Here is a 22,532-nt window from a genome sequence, read left to right as displayed (position 1 = left end):
GTATTATCTCTACCCCTTTATATTTACTGAGGGTTGCGCTATGGCATAATATATGGTCTATTTTTGACAAGGATCCATGTGCTGCTGAGAAAAAAGTATATCCATTTGATGATGGTTGATATATTCTATATATGTCAGTTAAGTCTAGGTTATTGATTGTGATATTGAGTTCTATAGTTTCTTTATTCAACTTTTGTTTGGAGGATCTGTCCAATGGTGAGAGAGGTGTGTTGAAGTCACCCATAATTATTGTGTTGTGGTCTATTTGATTCTTGAACTTGAGGAGAATTTGTTTTATGAATGTCGCAGCACCATTATTGGGTGCATAAATATTGATAATTGTTATGTCTTGTTGGTGAATGGTTCCTTTTAACAGTATATAATGACCTTCTTTATCCCTTTTGATTAACTTAGTCTTGAAGTTGATTTTATTCGATATGAGGATGGCCACCCCTGCTTGCTTACGAGGACTGTGTGCATGATATATTTTTTCCCATCCTTTCACCTTTAGCCTGTGTATGTCTTTTCCAATCAGATGTGTCTCCTGGAGGCAGCATATTGTTGGATTTGTTTTTTTAATCCATGATACCAGCCTATGTCGCTTTATTGGAGAGTTTAAGCCATTAACATTTAGAGTTACTATTGATATATGGTTTGTACTTCCAGCCATGTTTGATTGTTTATCCTTTTTTTAAAAAATTTAGTTTGTTTCTCCATGATTATCTTTCCCCTCACCCTCTGTCTTTACTGAGGCACTTCCCACTGATGGTTTTGGTTATTGTTTTTCATTTCTTCCTCGTGTAGTGTTTTGCTCAAAATGCTTTGCAATGCTGGTTTTCTGGCTGCAAATTCTTTTAACTTTTGTTTATCATGAAAGATTTTTATTTCGTTGTCATACCTGAAGCTTAATTTTGCTGGATACAGAATTCTTGGTTGGCATCCATTGTCTTTCAGTGTTTGAAATACATTGTTCCATGACCTTCTTGCTTTCAGTGTCTGTGATGAAAAATCCGTTGTTAACCTTATTGGTTTATCCCTGAATGTAATCTGGCTCCTTTCTCTTGTAGCTTTTAATATTTTCTCTTTGTTCTGTATATTGGATATCTTCATAACAATGTGTCTTGGCGTTGGTCTACTGTGATTTTGTGTGCTCGGTGTCCTGTATGCATCTTCAATTTGTATATCTGTTTCCTTTTTTATTTCTGGAAAGTTTTCTGTAATTATTTCATTCAGCAGGTTACTCATTCCCTTGGTTTGAATCTCTGTACCTTCTTCTATCCCGATGACTCGTAAGTTTGGTTTTTTTATGTTATCCCATAACTCTTGGATGTTTTTCTCGTGATTTTTTTACCAGCCTTTCTGAGTTGGCTAGACTCTTTTCAAGATGATATATTTTGTCTTCATTATCTGACGTTCTGGCTTCTACTTGCTCCACTCTGTTAGTGATACTCTCAATTGAGTTTTTAATTTGGTTTATCGTTTCCTTCATTTCTAGGATTATTGTTTGATTATTTTTTATAATCTCTATCTCCTGATAAAGATGCTTAACTTCTTCTTTTATCTGTTTATGTAATTCATTCTCAATGTGTTCTTTTGCTGCTTGAATTTGCTGTCTTGTATCCTCTTTAAGGTTCCATTCCATCTGTCTAAGGTGTTCCTTGAGTTCTTTATATGACCATTTTTCTGATGACTCTAGGTCCTCCTGAATATTTAGGCTGTCCTGCATTGTTTGTACTCCTTTTCTTCCTTGCTTTATCAAGCTGCTCATGTTACTTCTTGTTCTGTTTGACTGCTGAGTTACTGTTTATTCCTATAAATTTATTTGATGCTTGGGCGGAAAGGTATTAGAAGGGAAGGGAAGAAGTCACTAAAGAGAATGAGAGTAAGCAGGTAGAATTCAAGGAAGGGGGGATAAGAAAAATGAAAAGACAAAAGAAGAAAAAAATAGGAAATAAAAAAGAAAAAAAGAAAAAAAATAATAATTTTAAAAAATTAAAATTAAAATTAGAAGAAAAAAAATTAAAAAAACATTGTAAAAAAAATTAAAAAAACAACAAGAAAGAAAAATGAAAATGAAAGAAAAACCCAAATCAAAAAAAAAAAGAGAAAAGAAAAAAAGAAAAAAAAAACTAATAAATGCAGTCTTAGAGTTTGATTAACTTCTCTTCCAGTAGGTGGCGCTGTGCCCACCAGGTCAAGTTTCTCCTGTCAATACGCGGGAACCAATCGCTGTGCAGCAGCTCCTCCCAGACTGGGCGAGTCTCCAATCCTGAGTGCCTAGGGCCTCCTCTTGTGTCTAGTCACTTCCCACTTTTCCTGTAGCCAGGCCCCTCTCACGGTTGCCACTCACCACAATACTGGCTACATGCCAGGTCTGCTGCTCCCGGGAGCCCTGTTTTCATGAACGACTGGGCACACTCTTCCAGTTTGCCATTCCCTCAGACCCTAAGTTTGTAGAGCTTGGGGCTGAGAATCCTCAGCGAATTTTACTTGCCCTCTGGTAGCCACTCCCCCGGTAGCTGGTGCAAGAGACCTCAGCAGTCAGCCCTGGTGGGAGCGGTAGTTCCGCGCCGCGGCTCCCGCGCCACCTCTGATTCCCTCGGGCTGGCTATTGTGCTCACAGGAGAGCTGGGAGGGGCCCTTACGGGAGAGCTGGGAGGGGCCCTTACGGGAGAGCTGGGAGGGGCCCTTAAGGTTTCCCTGATGTGTGGAGAGGGAAGGCTAGGGGATTACACACCTGTAGCCGCAGGTTTCAATGAAGTTATCTCCTCCGCCGCAGTCTGATGACGTCAGTTCTCTGCCATAGTGGTGTCTCTTGCAAATGGCGATAGTTCGTTTCCCTTTGCCGGGCAACCAATGCAATGGGTGGGTCCTTACTGTCTCTCCCAAGCCCCGTTTCAAACCTGTGGCCACTACTTATGAAGGCTCCGTAGGCATTTACCTCCGTAGGATGAGAAGGGCTGACCAGTTGTTTCAGCTGGATGGATTAGTGCTGAGTCACAGCTGTTTGTCTGCGGGAAGCAGGCGAACGGGAGTTTGAATTCAGCCGATCCTGGCTCAGTGTGTGTTCTGAGAGGCCCAGACTGTTCGCCCCAGATCCACGTCAGCTCAGCATTGCCTAGTGATCCTGTAATTCCAGTGAATCAGGAGATTTAGGCAGGAACACCACAAGCTTGAGGCCAGTCTTACAAACATACCAAGATCCGTAGCAACTCAGAAAGACTCTGCCTGGACCCGCAGTGGGTAAGGGGCAGCCACCAGACCTTCCCAGAGGGCGACAAAGCCGCAGGATTACAAGTGGAGCAGCCCCAGCACCAGTAAGCAGGAAGGATTCCGTGACTCTAAGGCCCACGCTTCTAGTCTGCCGGGAAACCCACAGCGCAGAAGCAGGCCTTGGTGCCTGAGCGAATCTTGCGTGCATCTCTGATTTTTTTTTTAACCAAACACATCTTATATAAATTATCTGTGTTTGTTCCCTTTTCTTTATTCAGACATGAATTTACAACATAATTCAAGTCCACAGCTCAGATTAAATCTTTCTGCATTAGAAGACTATCAACTTCAGTGTTCTGATTCAGGAGAACATAGTAGTTACCAAAAAGACATTTATATTGCTTTTTAAATATCTATGTGGTTGCCTTTACTGATACTATATTTCTTCATGTGGATTTTAGTTATCATCTATGTCATCTTTTTAGGCTGATGTAGTTCTTTTAGGACAGATCTGCTAGTTGTGAATTCCTTCAGCTTTTGTTTATTTTGGAATATGTTTTTGTCTCCTCCAACTTTAAAAAATTGTTTTGCTCTATATAGAATTCTTTTAGATATTTCCTGGGAATTTGCACAGCTCTGAATATACATGTAGACTTCTAAATCTTCAGGAATATGCCAGAACTTTTTGAAGGTCCTGTGGACATTTCCTCCAGATAGTCCAGGCTTGCATTCTGTTTTTCTAACTGGTATTGTAGCCTTAGGCAATGGCTGTGTTAGATAATGACAGTCAATTGTTTCAGACAGATGACCTACAAATAGGGATTTTCCCATGGAGCAATTTCTAACTCATATTAAATAGCAACATATGCCCTGCAAATGGGACTTTTTCAAGGAACTAAGAGATCTGCCTTAGAGCACTAGCCTTAGAGCTAAAAACAGTGCTCTGGAAATGTTTTGTTTTGTTTTGTTTTTGAGAAGTTTTGCAAAGAAGCTTCTTCTTCAAAAATACCATCTTGTTTGAAATTCAGTTTTTTCCATCTGAATGTATTATTTTGATAATAATTAAAAGACAAGTTAAACTAACTTTCACAAGTAATTTATTGTTCTTCCCTTAAATGTGTCACTTATACTATGTTAATTATTGAAAATAGACTGTATTTAGTGAGGGTGGCACAAAAGTGACAGCACTGTTTTATTTTAGAGAATCCATCCTTTTCAGCAATATAGGCAGGAAAATTCAGGAAAGGTAACTTATACAGATTTTAAAAGTTCCTCAATAACCATGGATAAAGAGAAGAAAATACAGCTTAAGAGAAATTTTGGATATTTCAGGGGCACAAGCTTTTTAATTATTAATATAATTGGTGCAGGGATTTTTGTGTCTCCCAAAGGGGTTTTGGAGTATTCTTGCATGAACGTGGGCCTCTCCCTGTGTGTTTGGGCCATCTGTGCCGTGTTGTCCTTGACAGAATCTCTCTGCTTTGCAGAGATAGGAATAACCTTCCCATACAGTGGAGCTCACTATTATTTTCTCAAGAGATGCTTTGGCCCCTTGATCGCTTTCCTGAGACTTTGGACAAGCTTGTTCGCGGGGCCAGGGATAATTGCTACCCAAGCCCTGCTTCTTGCTGAGTACAGCATCCAACCTTTTTATCCCAGCTGCTTAACACCAAAACTACCAAAGAAATGTCTAGCCCTGGCTATGTTGTGGAGTGTGGGAATTTTGAATTCTCGAGGTGTGAGAGAAGCAGCCTGGCTTCAGATGGTAAGCACAATGCTGAAAGTGGCCATACTTGGCCTTATTTCCGTCAGTGGAGTGTTCATGCTGGTGAGAGGCAAGAAGGAGAATGTAGAAAGATTTCAGAATGCTTTTGATGCTGAGTTTCCAGACATCTCCCAGATAATAGAAGCCATCTTCCAAGGATATTTTGCATTTTCAGGCGGGGGAAACTTAACGTTCATAGCAGGTAATTACCAGTCTATTGAGAAAAAATAAAAAAACCTCAAGCCCTGACTTATTGTATACATTATGAAATGCACATCTTTTTATTGTATTTTGAGCTTTATCTTAAATAAATGATTCAATATTTTTTTCCGGTCAGCCTCATACTTGCCACTTACTTTTAATTATTTTTCCTTTGTATTCCAAAGTTCTTTATTGAACAACTTCTCTTTTTTACCTTTCTTTTCTAGGACCACAAATATGAGACTCCTCAATTAATATTTCTTTTTTTAACAACCATTTCATTGTTTTTCTCTTGATTCTCTTAATCTTTGTTGACTTTTGCTTCAAATGCTTGAGAGAAATTTTCTTATATATTGGAAATGATTGGCTTCCACTGGGTAGGATGTCACCTGTTTCTATTGCCAGTGATCAGGGCAGAGGGTCACATTGTATAAACAAGTCTGGAGTTGTTGAGTTCATTGGGTTGGGGTAATTTTTAGAGAATGTCAAAATTGAGAAAAATGGTGTGACAAATTGAAAAGCATTTGAAAATAACAGTGTTCTAGAAAAACCATTACAATGATGCCAAAGCATGCTCCCTCCCCCCCGCCCCCCCCCCTTTTGCACTTACTATTGGTATAAAGGAAAGGGAGAGAAAAATCTATGACTGATTCTTTAATTCTCTTTAAAATAAGCCTTGCAAATGTTTAAAAAGACAATTTTGTCAACCAGGGATAGTTTCCTCTCTTCCTTTCCCAGAAGAAGTACTAATTTTGCTGTGCTGTGTAGGGGTCATCTAGGCAACTAGGAAAAGTAAGGTCATTCCACATAAGAGAATGGCCACATTGCCAAGCCAGGGCATGACATTTTTGAGGAATAAAAAAGTGCCATTCTGTCTATTTATAACAGAAATGGCAAATGGGACCATCAAATTGTCACATGATATATCCCACAACACTTTCTTTCCAGATGGTCAAATAGTCATTATCTTAACTTTTGTTTATGTGATTGTTTAATGGTTAAATTTCATGGAGTTTTTGATCACTATTTTATTCCTACTACTCTAACTCAGTGCCTAGTTCCTACTAGAAGAAAACGAAGATGTAGGTAGGTTCCAAATGGTTCAGGCACTATGGGCTCAAATTTCATTTTTGATTTTTGTATGTTCAGAAAAATTATCATCTATGGGAAATATTTGGGAAACTTTCCCTTTTCTTCACTTAGCACTAAATTTGGAGTGGGATGGGTGTGCAGCGGCTTGCTTCTGTGTTTGTGTGTGTGTGAGTGTGTGTGTGTGTGTGTGTGTGTGTGTGTGTGTGTGTAGAGGAAGGAAGAATCCAGCCTAATATTTGAAATGTGTAACAATTTTAAAGAAAAATTTAAGAAATGATTTTTTTTTGCTAGATATGATTTTGCTCTTTCATGTTTTATAGGGGAGCTGAAGAAACCCAGCAAAACCATTCCCAAATGCATATTTACAGCAATTCCTCTGGTGACCGTTTTGTTTTTACTGGTTAATATTTCCTACCTGACTGTTCTGACACCCAGAGAAATTCTCTCTTCAGGTTTGTACACAAATGGCTAAGGCAATAAATAAAGTGTTGCTCCTTTCAGCACATCTTAAGTATCACTTTACCAGTCAGTACTGCTATTTGTTCTTCATTATTCTATATATAGAGTACACTTGTAATTTTCTAATAACAGAGTTCTGAGGAGTGTGATTTGGCTTAGAAAAGAGATTCAGGTTTAAAAGCATGACTATACATTTTCTGATAATATGGAAAATGTTTGTGTAATTCTGATGTAAAATTCAAGAAATTAATTATTCCTTTCAGGATTGCTTTTTATCACAGTGACATTGTACAATCAGTGTTTATATCTACTAAAATTTTCAAAGCATTTGATTCTTAATATTTTACTATGTGATAAGAAGAAATGATAAATTTAAAATGGAAGATACTAGCCATTAAAAGAGTAAATACTAATGATTAATTGATGCATATAATTAATATGTAAAATAATGGAGTTCATACTTAATAACTCTAACTCTAAAATTTATAATGGCAAAAGACCCTAAAAATAGTGGAAATTTGGCTAAAAATTACCATTTTAAAGCTCACATTGTAGAATACAGTGTAAAAGAATAAGAAAATTTTAGAGAAATAAACAGATATTTAAAAATAGCAGATTTAAGGAATAAAAAGAAAAATAGAAATTGAAATACAGGGAAAGTAGAAGTCTAGCAATTTTCTCACACCGGCATTAAACCTTAATTCACCACCTTCTGAGATAAACCTGTCACTCAGCACCTATAGGACTAATCCCTTTTCAAGCCTTGTAATGGTGGCAGCAATTTTGTAGGTGGCACAACAGTTGGGCTTGTGTGGAAAATTCACGGAGTGTTTTAACTATAATCACTTGTAATTTGGTTTATAATGCTTATTCTTTCAGAAATACAGACCTAAGACTATTTAAATTCTGAATTAGTATTTTTGAATTTAAATTTCTGCATAAGTTCAAATTAAGAAAATTAGTCAGAACTATGTATGAAAAATATCTATATAGGGATGGCCATCAATCACATCATTAAGTGTGCAGCAAAAATTAAAGATCACAAAATATCCAATAAATTTGTAATAAACAAAATTTAGGGGAAAGTACATAAAAGACTATTCTGAAGCTGTGGACTGGCAGTGCACATCTGTAACCCCAGCAACTCAGCAGGCTGAGCAGGAGGATTACAAGTTCGAGGCCAGCCTGGGCAATTTAGTGAAACCCTGACTTAAAAAGGGTCTGGGATGTACCTCAGTGGTAGATCACTTTCCTAGCATGCATGAGACCCTGGGTTTGATTCCCAGTATTGCAAACAAAACAAAAAACCCATAAAAGATAATATTTTTGATGATGCTTAAAGGAAGAATGTTTATAATGCAATACTGATAGAAAATATCAATTGATACTCTCACATAAAACAGAAAAAGATAGTTAACAATCATGATCAATTGGCATAGTACTGTGATTTTTTTCCTTTTTTTAACACTGAATTTAACAAATTTTCTTTAGTGCAGTGCATAATTTGTATAATTAGTTAGAAAAGTTACCAACAAAAGAATTAGAAAATTTAAGGATTGAGGGCTGCATTTATTTGAATCAAACGGGTATATCAGAAAGATGTGAAAAATTTCTAAATGCAGAGGGATATCTCTAATACAATGTGGATTGGTTGTTACATTTTATTTGAGGAACACTGAAAAAATTATGCCAAGCAGTAATAAATATTAGATTCTATGATTTTTGTGGTAAAAGAACCAAAGGTGTTAATCACGTGACATTTTTGTCTGTGGTAGTATAGGAGAACTGACCTGTTTCTTCATCCATTGTTTTCTTAGAAGAAAGAAAATATTCTTTAGTGAGGAAAGAAAGGACACCATCTAAAACAAGGTGTATGGAAACGTGGGAGTGAGGAGGCCTGGTTCCATTTTCTTCAGCCCTAGATTTCAGTGTTCTGGAAGCCCTGCTAACACATTCTGACAGGAGAGCTTACAGTGGTGTCATTGGGGTTTTGATGACATATTTAAGACTAGAGAATATTGGTACAGGACAAGATTATCTTAACAGGAAATAGACTGTATGCAGACAGAACTAAGAAGGTTTTCTTCTTCAGACATACCTTCTAGAAAGCTGGTCTCAAATACCCAGAGGTGGTTAAAAATTTAGAAATTCAAGTGGGAATTTAAGAATTATTTGCAAATTGATACAATCATTTTTAGAGAGTGATTTTTATAATATTTTTCTTACTTGACAGTGTCTATGCCTTTGGATTCACAAGTCTCACTTCTAAGAATTTACTCTGAGGAAAATAATACGATTATCAAAATTTAAAGCATGAATTTTTATTAGCAAAAAACAAAACAAAACAAAAAGCACCTGAAAATATCCTACAAATCCACCATTGTGGAATGGGTCCATAAATTAATTTATTGAGAATTCACCAACATAATTAGATCGATGTGAATGATGGATATAAGTTAGATGGATGTAAATATAATCAAGATACTTCGGGAAGTGAGCAAAAGCGAGACTAAGCATGCTCACACATAAGCACACACATACAAACATTCAGGCACACAAGTATAAACACACACACACACACACCCCTCATAGATGCTTTTACAGTATAATTGTAGAAAATTTGTGGAATAGGATCCAAACAGATGTTAACAGTAGTTACATTTGGGGTGCATGAATAAGAAATTATTGAGGAGAGGGACATTTATTTTTTAATTCATGAATTCCGTGCTATTTTACTTTTTACAAAAGCATATATGATACAATTTTAAAAAGAAAAAAATGGCACATGGAAAGGAGTAGAAAAGAGAAAAATCACTTGAGGGATAAAAATTATGTAGGAAGATTATGTATTATATTTGCCAGCCACACTGGGAGAGCTGCACTGGATTCTCCTCCTATTATAAACTACTACATTTGTAGGTCACTTACTAGGAAATTGGAGAATTTACTTTTCATTACAAGAAAAAAAATTTTAAAAATGTATCTGAAAGTGGGTAGTTATGTGGAGGTCTGGACAAACAATTAACAATACTTTTTTTGAAATGATTAAGAAATGAAACTAGAGATATTTTAACCACTATTATAGAAAAAGAGAAAATCAACATGACTCCTGCAGCTATTAAAAATGGGTTAAAAATAAAGATCTTGAGAACATAAGCATCGATGATATTTTAATTTTGTCACATTTGAAAAGTCTTTTTGTTATATAAACCAGTATACTGATGTCCTGGAGGTTCCCCTGGAAACCAGCCTACCTACACATCAAAGTGTAATCCCAGAGGGCACTACCCCCAGGGACTTTAGGCCCTGTTGTGCTTATTCCGCTGAAAAACTGAGAAGTTGTTTCTCTGTGATAGAATAATCTGTCCTAGTATATATCTATGTAGTACAAATTGAACTCAAGTGGATTTTCATCAACAATTTATGTTTATCTTCATTGGTGATTTTAATACCTATTGCCTCATATTGAATTGGTATTATAAGGTCTCTTCACCTTTAAGCCAAAAAAAAAAAAAAAAAGAAAGAAAGAAGGAAAAGAAAAAGAATATTTTCTAAAGATTCATCTGTAGCATGTATAGCAGGGTTTCTCAATTTCAACTCCATTGACATTTTTGGACATATATTTGTGTGTGTGTGTGTGTGTGGTGCTGGGGATCAAACCTAAGGCTTCATGCATGCTAGGCAACTGCTGTGCTACTGAGCTACATTTCCAGCCTGGATTATGCAGTTCTTTGTTGTATAGGGCTGTTCTGTGCATAGTAGGGTGTTTAGTAGCATCCTTGGCTTGTACCTAGTGGGTTTCAGTAGCAACTTTCTACCCCGCTAGTTGTGATAACCAAGAGTCTTCAGACATTTCCACATGACCTCTGGCTGAGAGTCACCTGCCTGTAATTTAGACAAATCCCAAAAGTCATACATGTTTTTATTCTTGTGTAATTTATTTTCTCTGTGTACTTGGTTCTTTTTTCTGAGTATTTTATTACACACCGTGGTGTGGTAAGTCTCATTCCTGGGGCAACAGGGTTGCACTGTGCTTTTTTTTCTCTGACTGTATCTATCAGCACTCTGCATATTTGTTTTGGAAAACAAGCATGCCTTCAATCATCTGTTCAATAAAACCAATTCATTTTACAAGTATTTATTGAAAACTCACTCTATGTCTGTTGGCGAGTGAAGTACTAGGTTTGTAGAAAAGATATGGAGGGACCTTGCCCTCAAAAAGTTCCTGGTCTTTTGGGGAAGACATGAACACGATAAGCACTTATGATAAATTGTGATGAGGCTAAAACGGACATATGCATATGACATTATAACAAAAACAAATTTCTATTCTCTTTAAATTTTTTGTTTTCAAATAAAATAATATTATTAAAAGGCTTATGCTTCATTTCTCTTTCTTAACACTTTTCCTTTCATGTATTTTGTTTCTCTGCAGATGCTGTGGCTATTACATGGACTGATCGAATGATCCCCCAATTAACATGGATTATTCCTTTTGCTATTTCTGCTTCATTATATAGCAACCTTCTGGTTAATGTGCTTGACTCAACAAGACTGACATATATTGCAGGCCAACAAGGCCAGCTGCCTTTGTTATTTAATACACTTAACATTCACTCCTCTCCACTAATATCTGTACTACTAATTGTTGCTCTAGCATCCACTGTGATTGTCTTAACAAACCTAATTGAACTGATAAACAATCTTTATTTCATGAATTCTATCTGGACCGTATTAACAATGATGGGAATACTAAAACTGAGATACCAGGAGCCGAATCTACATAGACCTTATAAGGTAAAAGTGGGTTTTCTAAATATTTTTTTTCTATGTGAAATAAAACATATTATGTATAACTGTATTTGAAGATTATAGTCAGGACACCTATGAGTAGATGTTTTACTACTCAGAAAATTGTGAAACACGTAAGGATAATCGGATCTTAATTTTTATTTTAAATTTTATTGGATAGGCTTTACTCAGTATAAAGACTGTAAGTTTCCATCTAATGGTTCATTAGAAAGATAATTCTCTGGGTGATGGGACAGATCATTATGCGTCTTTTGACCAGAGATTACTTGGTTTACTTATGTAGCTATTTATACAAACAAGTTTCTTCCACTTTTGGGGTTAAATTCAGCAAATGAGAAAGAGAAGAGGCAAAGTGAGATCACAAAGGATGACATCTACTGTTCTGAAACATCAGCTTATTTTGATCATTTAACTGATCTTGATCATTTAACTAATTTCATCATTTCAACTTTGCTACTTTTAAACTTACTTTCAGTCTAGATGATGAAGCATTTCACAGGAGAGGAGACAGTACTTTAACCATAGAAAAAGATGTAAGCAAAAACTTAGCAGCATAAAGGATATGATGGGGAAAGATGTCCTAACAGATTAATACAATAGTTTTGGTTGGCTTGGTAGTATGAGCAAAGATTTGCTTGGATGGTCACCTTTAATTCCTTCAATAATACAAAAGGTGGATACTAGCCAGGCTCAGTGATGCACACCTGTAAATCCAGCAGCTTGGAAGGCTGAGACAGGAGAATCACGAGTTCAAAGCCAGCCTCCGCAATTTAGCAAGGCCCTAAGCAATTTAGTGAGACTCTGTCTCGAAAAATAAAAGGGGCTGGAGATGTGGCTCCATGGTTAAGAGCCCCTGGGTTCAATCTCTGTTACCAAAACTGAACAAACAAACAAACAAACAAAAAAACCCAAAAGGTGAATACTTATGTTCCATTTTACAGACAAGGAAATGAGTTTAGAGGAACTAGGTCACTTACTAGAGCTCACCTAGCATGGAGCTAGTTCCTGTAAAGGTCCTGGTTCAAACCAAGATTTGAACTAGGCAGTCTCTTCAGAGTATTTAACAAAATAAAAGAAACTGTTCTGGGAGGAAGAAACGAATGTCCCAATCATCACAACTTTGATTGACTGACAGCCATCTTTCCAGTTCTCCCTTTACTTCTTCCATCCAGCCTCCACTTCAATGTTGTGTATTTGAATATTTGTTATTAAGAAGTGACTATATTGGAAGCACCTTCCTAGGTTCTTTGGGTTGAGAAAGAAATTAAGACTTGGCTCCTTCCTTTAGGCAGGTTGTAATCTCTGGAAACAATCAGGTGACAAAAAAACCATAGTGTGCTAACTGTTCCATAGTGGCATCCAGAGGATCCTTCCTTGGGAAAGGATGTATGGATGTATGGTATGGATGTCCATGTTGCCACTTGGAGGGGCCTCCCCAACGTCTTCTATTCTTCTGGTTTCACACCCTGCATCTTTTCAGTCTATCCCTTCTTTGCTGTTTTCTGACCCACACTGTTAGACGCAATTAAAGAGAAGCTATGAATCAATTATGAATTTGTAATACGCCAAGAAACAGTATAACCATTAAGAGCTTGGACTCAAGTCCAATTCCTCACCATTTTTCTGTACTTTATCTTGTTATTTAGCCTCTGACCCTCAATTCCTTCATATCTAAAATGGGGATGCATAATACTTGCCTCCTAGAAATGTTGTATATGCTAATATGTTGTATATTGTAGCATGCCAAGGCATGCTAACAATCCAGGGTCAGACATTAATGGTTATTATTTGACTTATGTTTGTGACAAAAGGAAGGCCAAGTACAAGGTTAAAATTTTCTTGTCTTCCCACATTAGTGCTTTTTCTTCCTTTCTCAATTATTTGACAACTAATGTTGAGCTGTAGGATGATCGTTATCTTAGGGGTATTTTTGAAATTAGAAGGAGATTCTTCATTCATTAAAGCCCGAAATGAAGGACCCTCTCATTAAAGTGTTTCATAAATTGTGACTAGATGTGTTGTATTTTAAGGGTATAAATTCATCTCAAAAATGACTGATATTATCTCCCTAGAATGGGTAATATAGGATCTCTCTAATCCTAACACAAAGCTGGTGCCAAGGATGGATCTTTAAGATTTTTGGCTAAACAAACAAACAACAACAACAACAACAACAACAACAACAAAAAACAGGGAGAACTGTTTGAGTTAAGTTTTTGGTTTCTTTCTTAATATGCTGAGCTTATAAAGTCATAATTTTTTACTTACCAGTATTTACCAATGTAACAGAGAGTCTAAATGGTCTCTATGTTTTTGTTTTGAATTTTTTACTAACTTGAAGTATTTTCCAGGGAAGATGGTTGTGACCTTCCCTTGGCCCTAGAAACTCCTTCTGAACAAATTCATGCCATCTAGATCAACAGATGGCTATTTTACCAGCACATGGTCATAATTATTTCCAGGCTCGACAATCAAAGGCTACATGTCCATTCCCTCCAACCTAACCTTGCAGATTAGAGTCTTAATCATTTCCTCTTATTCAGACATTGATCAAAAGTTCTAAGCCTGCTTTATCTAACTTAATAGCCAATTTAGCCTATTTTCTATCATTAATTTATGCCTCATTTTTTGTTTACATAAATATGTATGTGTCACACATGAATATTCATATCTAATTATTATTCTTTAATTTTTTGCTCTTTTCAGGTGTTTTTGCCATTTACATTCATAACAATGGCCATCAGCCTGGGCATGGTTTTGATACCATTGGTAAAGTCTCCCAAGATGCATTATATCTATGTCTTTTTGTTTCTTTTCAGTGGACTGCTGTTTTATATACCTTTAGTATATTTTAAATTGAAGTTGGTTTGGTTTGAGAAGATGACTTGCTATTTACAATTACTATTTAATGTTTGCATTCCTGATGTATCTGATGAAGAGACAGAAGTAGATACTTAAAAAAACTAGCCTTCTGGGCTGGAGTTGTAGTTCAGTGGTACAAAGCTTGCCTAGCATGTGTGAGGCACTGGGTTTGATTCTTGGCACCACCTATAAATAAATAAATAAATAAACAAACAAATAAATAAATAAAAGGTTTATCAACAACTAAAAATATATTTTAAAAAAATAGCCTTCCAAAAAATACAAAACAGACTATGGGATATTAACAGTGAAATTCCCATGACAACTTTTTCAAATGAAATAATATGTGTAAAAGACAGTACCTGACTTTAAATTCATAGAGAAATAATTATGCATCACTAAAGCTCTGTTTTGTTTGGTAATAAACTTAAATCAGTTTGTATAGTTTGATTTATTGATGCTATCGCATTTTCTCATTTTTCTTTTCTGTATCGCATCCCTTTACTACTGAATTTGTACTGCTCTAATTGTAAAAGTTGATGATTAAAAATTTAAAAAAGCATTCTCTTCATCTCAAGTCTTTTTTTTTTTGGGGGGGGGTGCTGATTTGAAGCTCTAGAGAATGATTCCATTTGTTCTGTTAGCTTTTCCCCTCTAATGGTATATATTTTTAACCTAATTGTTATTTTAGAAGCATAAGTTTTTAACTGATCTTCATTTGGTTGCCTTTCTTTAAATTCAGAGGTGCCTTAGAAGAACAATCTTACCATGTCTTTACTGTACTAAAATTTGACCCATTTACAATCTGTGTTTATTGTATGTATAAAAATTGTGTGAAAGGGGTGGGTAGTGTTCCAGTAGACACCCTAATCTGGTAGCATTCAATTTTTAAAAATTTCTCTACTTAGTATAGAGTTTTAAAGGATCTGGGTTAAGAGATGTCCTTTCTATTAAGGTAGCTGATGCAAATATCCACCAGAGGCACAAGCTCTGAGTTCAAGCAAAGGTTTGACAGAGGCTGTCCTTCTTCAAGGCGCAGAATGGAAGATTAAATATCTTTTGGAAAAGGAACAAAAGCAAGCTGGAAATGACCTTAGGTACAGCAAGCTAGAATTGACCTTGGGTGCAGGTGGTTGGGTAACAACAGATTTTGAATTTAGGGATCTTGGAGTGGGGGGAGGGTATGGGAACAGGGTATCTTAAGTTTCTATTTCTTGGCAGTTTATGTTTTGGTTTCTGGTCAAGATAAGAGTCCCAGAACCAAAATGGAGTTACTAATGTCTTGGGACCTAACACTTTCAGAAAGAAGAGAGACAATATCAGAAGACATTGAGCAACCTTTGTTAGGCAGCTCTGTTGCTCATCTTTTTGGGCCTCAAAGGTGGCATCCACAATGCCTCTTGTCAAGTGTAAGAAGCCATCCTCTAATGTGATAGTTAATCATTTCCTCTTCCTCCTCCTCCACCTCCAGTACTTCCTCCTCCTCCTCCTTGTTCTTCCTCTTTTCTTTCCCCTTTCTATTCTCCTCTTCCTTCTCTTTTATTTTTTAAATTTTATTTTTTGTTTTGAGATGGGTTCTTGTTATTTTGCCCAGGCTGGCCTCAAACTCCTGAGCTCAAATTGTCCTTCTGCCTCAGCTTTCCCAAGTATTTGGGACTACAGGAGAGTGCCCCCATGCCTGGATGGGAAAGGAACAAGAGCAAGCTGGAAATTATCGATGGCTAATTTTATGTGTCAACTGCACTGAGTCATACTGATCAGACGTTTGGTCAAACATTATTCTGGATGTTTCTACAAAGATGGTTTTTGAATGAGGTTAGCAAATTAAGTAAGAGGACTTTGAATAAACCAGAATGAGGTGTGGATGGGCCTCATTCAGTCAATTGAAGCTCATAATAGAACAAAGATGGACTCTCCACCCCACATCCACCAGCAGGAGGGAATTCTCAGCAGCTGATCTTTGACCTTGAACTACAATACTTGTTCTCCAGCCGGCCAGCCCACACCACAACCTCAATAATCCCGTAGCTATTTCTTTGAATTACTGATGCCCCCTTCTCCATGTACACATGCGTTGGTTGGTTCTGTTTCTCTGGAGAACCCTGACTAATAAAATTAACTTAGCTTTCTGTCAATTTAGACTTCCTGTTGCTGCTTTCTAACAACAAATCTTCTCAGTTATAGACACTCCTTCCTTTCTCTTTTTTTTTTTTTTTTTTTGGTACTGTGGATTGAACATAGGGTGCTTAACCACTGAGGCACATCCCCTGCTCTTTTTTGTATTTTATATAGAGACAGGGTCTCACCAAGTTGCTTATGGCCTCACTAAATTGTGGAGGCTGGTTTTGAATTAGCGACCCTCCTGCCTCAGCCTCCCAAGCAGCTGGGATTACAGGTGTGTACCACTGCACCCAGCTTCCTTCCCCTTTTGGCATATATGTTGCTAAACATTCAAGTTTAGCCAACATATTCAAGTTAGCAGGATAGATACATCTATGTATACCATATTACTTATTCATTTCCTAAGATAGTTGCCCTTGTGGGCAATATGGTTCAACTTTCTCTACATAGGAAACCTGTGCCATATCTATACAACAGCTTAACTTTCCTCTTCCTGTGAACTTTCAACATAGTGTGTGGCAAAAAAAAATGCTGCTTAAACTTAGTTCCATAGAAGCCATTCATATTTAGTAGATTCAGGATAACAACTTCAGATTCTGAGGACCTGAAAATGTTTAAATTATAAGTGAGAAGAAATACATATTTGATTAATGTCAGAATTAAAAGAAAGCTTTAAGGCCATCACCCCCTGCAAAATAGCTCACACTCCTATACCTGCATATTTTCAGGGGTCAGGGAATCAATACTGGGTAAAGATGCTGGTCCCAATGGAGCCAGAATTAGATAGGCAATCAGAATAGATAGGTAAATTCAGTCAGTTTGGATCAAGGAGGCCAATTTTGAGTGAGCCCTGGAAGTTGGAGACTGCCCCCTGAGGGATTGAAATGTTAATTGCTTCAGAGCCCTTTCTCCAAAGAACCTGCCTCTGCTCCAACCTGTTGCTAAGGTAACCTGTCCCAGGAATTGTCACTCTCTACAGGGAGCTATACGGTTGTTAATGTGTTCTGGGCTGCACCATCCTGCCCTTCCGCCTTCAGCCCACCTGTTTCCCACCTTTTGGCCACACCACTGAGCAGGAAGGAGAAAGATAAGGGGAAGAGAGCAGGAGAATAAAAGAAGCCTACGACATAAAAAGGGCAGAACACCTTCTTGGGATACCAGGATACCAGCTCTGGTCCCCCTCTCCCTTGCGAGAGAAGTCTATGTTTCCCCTTTTAAAATAAACCCTGCTTTATATGATTGCCTCGGCGTGCTTCTCTAACAAACTTCAACAAGAGGGGAAGCAGGACTCACCGATAACCAGATGTGTTATCATCATCTTTGAACAGATGTGCATTTCTAAACCTTTACCTAACATGATCTCCATGTAATGTCTTTCTACTGGGTAAGTCTAATACTCTGTCATTATATCCTTTCAGAATTTGGTGACAACCATATCATGGCTCTCAGTCTCTTCCAGATGAAGCCCCCTCCCCATATTCTATCTCTTAATTTTTATTCTGTAAGCAACACAGTCTCTAGATATGGTCTGACTATGGCCGGGTAAAGCAGAACTATCACTTCCTTTGTTCTAAATATTTTACTTTAGTTATGCTTCCTACATCTTTTGTATAAATTATGGCTGAGACACACCTATTCTAAGACTGAGTCGGATACCACCTAGGCAAGTGTGACAGGTCAATAGCATTTCCCAGGGAAACTTTTGTTCAGTGGCAAGTTCACAAGAAATTGGCTGATAGTAGCCAAAGAAATGTTATCTTATTTTGCAGTACTGGGAATTGAATCCCAGAGCTCATGCATGCTGGGAAAGTACTCTACCACTCAGACTTGAGACCTTTTCAAAATTTTTGTTTTTGAAACAGGGTCTCCCTAAGTTGCCCAGGCTAGCTTCAGACTTGTTATTCTCCCATCTCAGCCTCTGGAGTAGCTAGGGTTATAGGTGTGTCACTGTGACCAGCTCTAGAGGCACTTTAGTGTGCGAGTGAGACCTATTGTTTACCCTTGTCTTCCTTGCTAAGAGAAGTTATTTTTATATATGTAAAAGGCAAAATTATTCCACCTACTTGGGAGGCCAAAGGCAGAAGGGTTGTAAGTTTGAGTCCAGCCTGGGCAATTTAACAAGACTTTGTCTCAAAAAAGAAAAAAAAAAAATCATATTCAGCTTCAAGGAATGAATCACAAATAATCTTAGCCAATCATTAAATCCCATCCCTTCTGCCCTGTGCTTTGGCACACACACGTGACCCAATTTTTGCCAATGAAATTGAAGCCAGATTTAAAGTTAGGTAGTCAGTGTAGTTAGGTAAATCGGGTCTAATACCGAGTGAAATCTAAAATGGAGGCCATGCTGGGAATGACTCAGGGAAAACACAGGACAACTCATGGAATGTTAATGAAGTCCCGGAAAAGGCCCTAGGCCAAAGTCCACCTCAAAGAAGTGTTAAAAAAAAAAATAAAATGTAGGCACTAGAAATTAAAAAGTAAAAAAAAAAAAAAAAAAAAAAAAAAAAAGAAGTGTTAATGAACAGCCCCCAGCAAACTTAAAGATAGCCCATCACAAAGAAGTGTCCCACCCCTCGGGCCTTCCAACCTACATTCCATCCCCAAAACTATAAGAAGGAGAAACAACCGCACTTCCACAGATTCCACCTCTTGGGTCCCCTTCTTCCTCCGGGAGAAGTCTTTTCTGCTGTCCTTTAATAAACTTCTAATTTCTACTCTGACCTTGCCTCGGCGTGCTTCTCTGGTGTTATTCTTCAACATCGGGGAAGCAAGGACTCGTCACCGGTCAACAGTGGTAACAAAATGGCAAGGAAAGTTGTGTTAGCTTTGTGTTGCTGTGACAGAATACCTGAGATAAACAAAAGGAGGAAAAGTTTATTTTGATACATAGTTTCAGTTCATGATCACTTGGCCTGGTTGCTTGAAGGCCTAAGGTGAGGCAGAATATCAAGGGAGAAGCCCACAGTGACAGAAGAAAGCTGCTCTCCTCAGGGAGGCCAAGAAGCAAAGCTGGTGGAGGCAGTGGAGTGGGTGTGTGGGCGTGCACGCAATATTCCCTTCAAGGGCATTCACCTGATGACCTAACTTCCTCTCACCTTCTAAAGGTTCCAAACCTCCCAATAGTGCCATTATCTGGAGACCAACCCTTCAACACACCAGGCTTGGGTGGATATTTAAGATCCAATCCGAAGCTAAAGTCTAGTAGAGTTTATGAAATTATCTCCTTCCTGATTGAAAGAAACCAGAAAAAGTTCTCCATCCGTTCCTTTCTTAGTGTGGAAGTATGACGCTTGAATCTGTGCTGACTGTTCTGTGACCCTGAAACCAGTTAGGGGAACCAGGGTGAAACAGAGCTTCTGCAATCCTGGAACTGCCTGCTTCCAGATTTCTTATTCTGTGGCTTAATTGAACATGTTGTGACTTAAGACACTTTTACCTAACTTTTCTCCTTCAAACCAAAAATAGTTTAACTAGCAAAAAGTGGTATATATAAGGTGCTTAATGATGAAAGTTGGTAATCAATCTCTTTAAGCCAGTTTACACATTTGACTTGACGCCTACCACTTAGATTTTTTATGAGAATTAAACGAGATAATATTTTAAAAATAAGAAGTGTTTTTCTTAGTGATTCGCACATGGTAGATGCCAAAGATATGGAAGTTAATATTATTTTAAATTAAGATCTCTATTTTTTTTTCATTTATTTATTTTTTTTAATATTTATTTTTTAGTATTTGGTGGACACAACATCTTTGTTTGTATGTGGTGCTGAGGATGGAACCCGGGCCACACCCATGCCAGGCTAGCGCACTAGCGCTTGAGCCACGTCCCCAGCCCCCCCCCCTTTTTTTCCATTTAAATAGTCATCTTGAAAACACCTATGATTTGGCCTAATGAAGGTATGCAAATTGGAGGTATGCACAGCTCTTTTTTTAAAGTCCAACATCTGGCGTATGTAAATGCTCCATAAAAATTTTAAAACAAGGAACATAATAGATATCAAATACATTTTTATAAATGAATAAATGAAAAAATAAATGAATACATGAATAAACTAATGAATGTCAACAGTTTTTAGTGCCCATTGGTACTACTTTAAATTGCTAGAAGAAACAATAGTGTGGTATCCAAACAAATGCTATGAAAAATGTAATATAGTTTCTCTGGAGAACTTAGAATGGTAAGTGGCAAAATATGAATTCTCCATAAAACACTGTATTTGCAACTTATTATGAGAAAAATAGCTCTTTTATGTTTTTTAAACCACTTTTTATTATTTTTTATTGTGGGAAAATAGACATAAGATATGCCTTATCATTTTAATCATTTAAGTTTTTTTTCTTGTATTTTTATTTTTATTGTTTTCCATATTCTTATTGGTGCACTATGGTTATACATGATGGGATTCATTATTAAGTATTTGTACATGAATACATCATATGACATCATAATTTGATCAATATCTTTTCCCAGTATTTTTTATTTCTCTTCCCTCCTACCTCCCCCTTGTCCCTTTCCTCTACTGATCTCACTTCAATTTTTATGAGATTTTTTCCTACCACTACCTTTCTTTTCCTTTTTCCTCTCTAGCATCCACGTATGAAAGAAAACATACAACCCTTGACTTTCTGAGTTTGATTTATTTTTATTTAACTTAATGATCTCAAGCTCCACCCATTTCCCTGCAAATGACATAATTTCATTCTTCTTTATGGCTGAATAGAACTCCTGTTTTAGTCAGATTTTTTGCCTCTGTGACCAAAAGACCTGACAAGAACAATTTTAGAAGAGAAAAGGTTTATGAAGGAATTATAGTTTCAGAGATCTCAGTTCATAGAGGGTCGACTCCATTGCTCTGGGCCTAAGGTAAGGCAGAGCATCATGACAGAAGGGTGTGGAAGAGTAAAGCAACTGAAGATGTGATAATCAGGAAGCAGAGAGAGAGCTCCACTCATTAAGGACAAAATATAGACTCCTGACCTGGACCCAGCTTCTCTGGTCATGCCTTACCTGCCTATAGTTACTACCTAGTCAATCCTATCAGTGAATTAATTCTCTGATTAGGTCAAGGCTCTCATAACTCAATCATTTCACCTCTAAACTTTCTTGCATTGTCTCTCATGTAAGCTTTTGGGTAACACCTTATATCTAAACAATAACAACTCAAATGTGTCTATATACCACATTTTCTTTACTCATTCATACATTGATGGACACTTAGGGCAATTCCATAGTTTGGCTGTTATGGGTTATGCTGCTATAAATATGAGTATGCATGTATTGGTTTAGTATGCTGACTTTAATTCTTTAGAATAAACACTGACGAGTGGTATAGCTGGGTCATAAGGTGGTCTCATTCCAAGTCTTTTAAGGAATCTCCATACCAATTTCTATAGCAGTTATACTAATTTACAATTCCAACATCAGTGTAAAAATATTATTTTCTCCATATCCTCTCTAGCATTTTTATTGTTTGCATTCTTGATGTCTGTCATTCTAACAAGTGAATTAGAAATCTCAGTGTAGTTTTGATTTGCTTTCCTTAATTGCTAAGGATGTTGAACATTTTTTTCATATATTTGTTGGCACCTTGTATTTCTTCTTTGGAGAGAGATCTGTTTAGTTCATTTTCCCCTTTATTAATTGGGTTATGTGGGTTTTTTTGAGGGGGGATGTTTTTTGAGTTCTTTTACAGATATTAGTCCTCTGTCAGAAGAGTAGCTAGCAAAGATTTTCTCCCATCCTGTAGGTTCTCTCTTTATATTCTTAATTATTTATTCTGCTGGGCAGAAGCTTTTTAATTTGATGCCATTCCGTTTATTAAATCTTGGCATTATTTCCTGAGCTTTAGGGGTTCTACTGAGAAAATTATTGACTGCATCTGTAGGTTGGAATGTTGACCTTATCTTTTCTTCTTGGAGTTGTATAGTTTCTTGTTTAAGTCCCATGTCTTTGATTTGTTTTGAGTTGACTTTTGTGCAAGATGAGAGATATGGATCTCTTC

At 37.0% G+C, this 22,532-nt stretch overlaps 1 protein-coding gene across 1 annotated transcript; it reads left to right on the top strand.

Moving 5' to 3' along the window:
- Positions 1 to 4,495: 4,495 nt before the first annotated feature.
- On the top strand, positions 4,496 to 14,500 carry SLC7A13 (solute carrier family 7 member 13; the record flags this gene model as incomplete). The annotated part of the gene is made up of 4 exons (XM_081266803.1): positions 4,496 to 5,180; positions 6,592 to 6,723; positions 11,166 to 11,527; positions 14,249 to 14,500. 4 exons carry the CDS (start codon positions 4,496 to 4,498, stop codon positions 14,498 to 14,500), a joined length of 1,431 nt encoding a protein of 476 aa, XP_081122929.1.
- Between the last annotated feature and the right edge of the window lie 8,032 nt (positions 14,501 to 22,532).

Source organism: Spermophilus citellus (genome assembly GCF_964194105.1).
Source record: "Spermophilus citellus genome assembly, chromosome: 14".
Lineage (NCBI taxonomy): Eukaryota > Metazoa > Chordata > Mammalia > Rodentia > Sciuridae > Spermophilus > Spermophilus citellus.
This window is presented reverse-complemented; position numbering and strand designations above follow the sequence as displayed.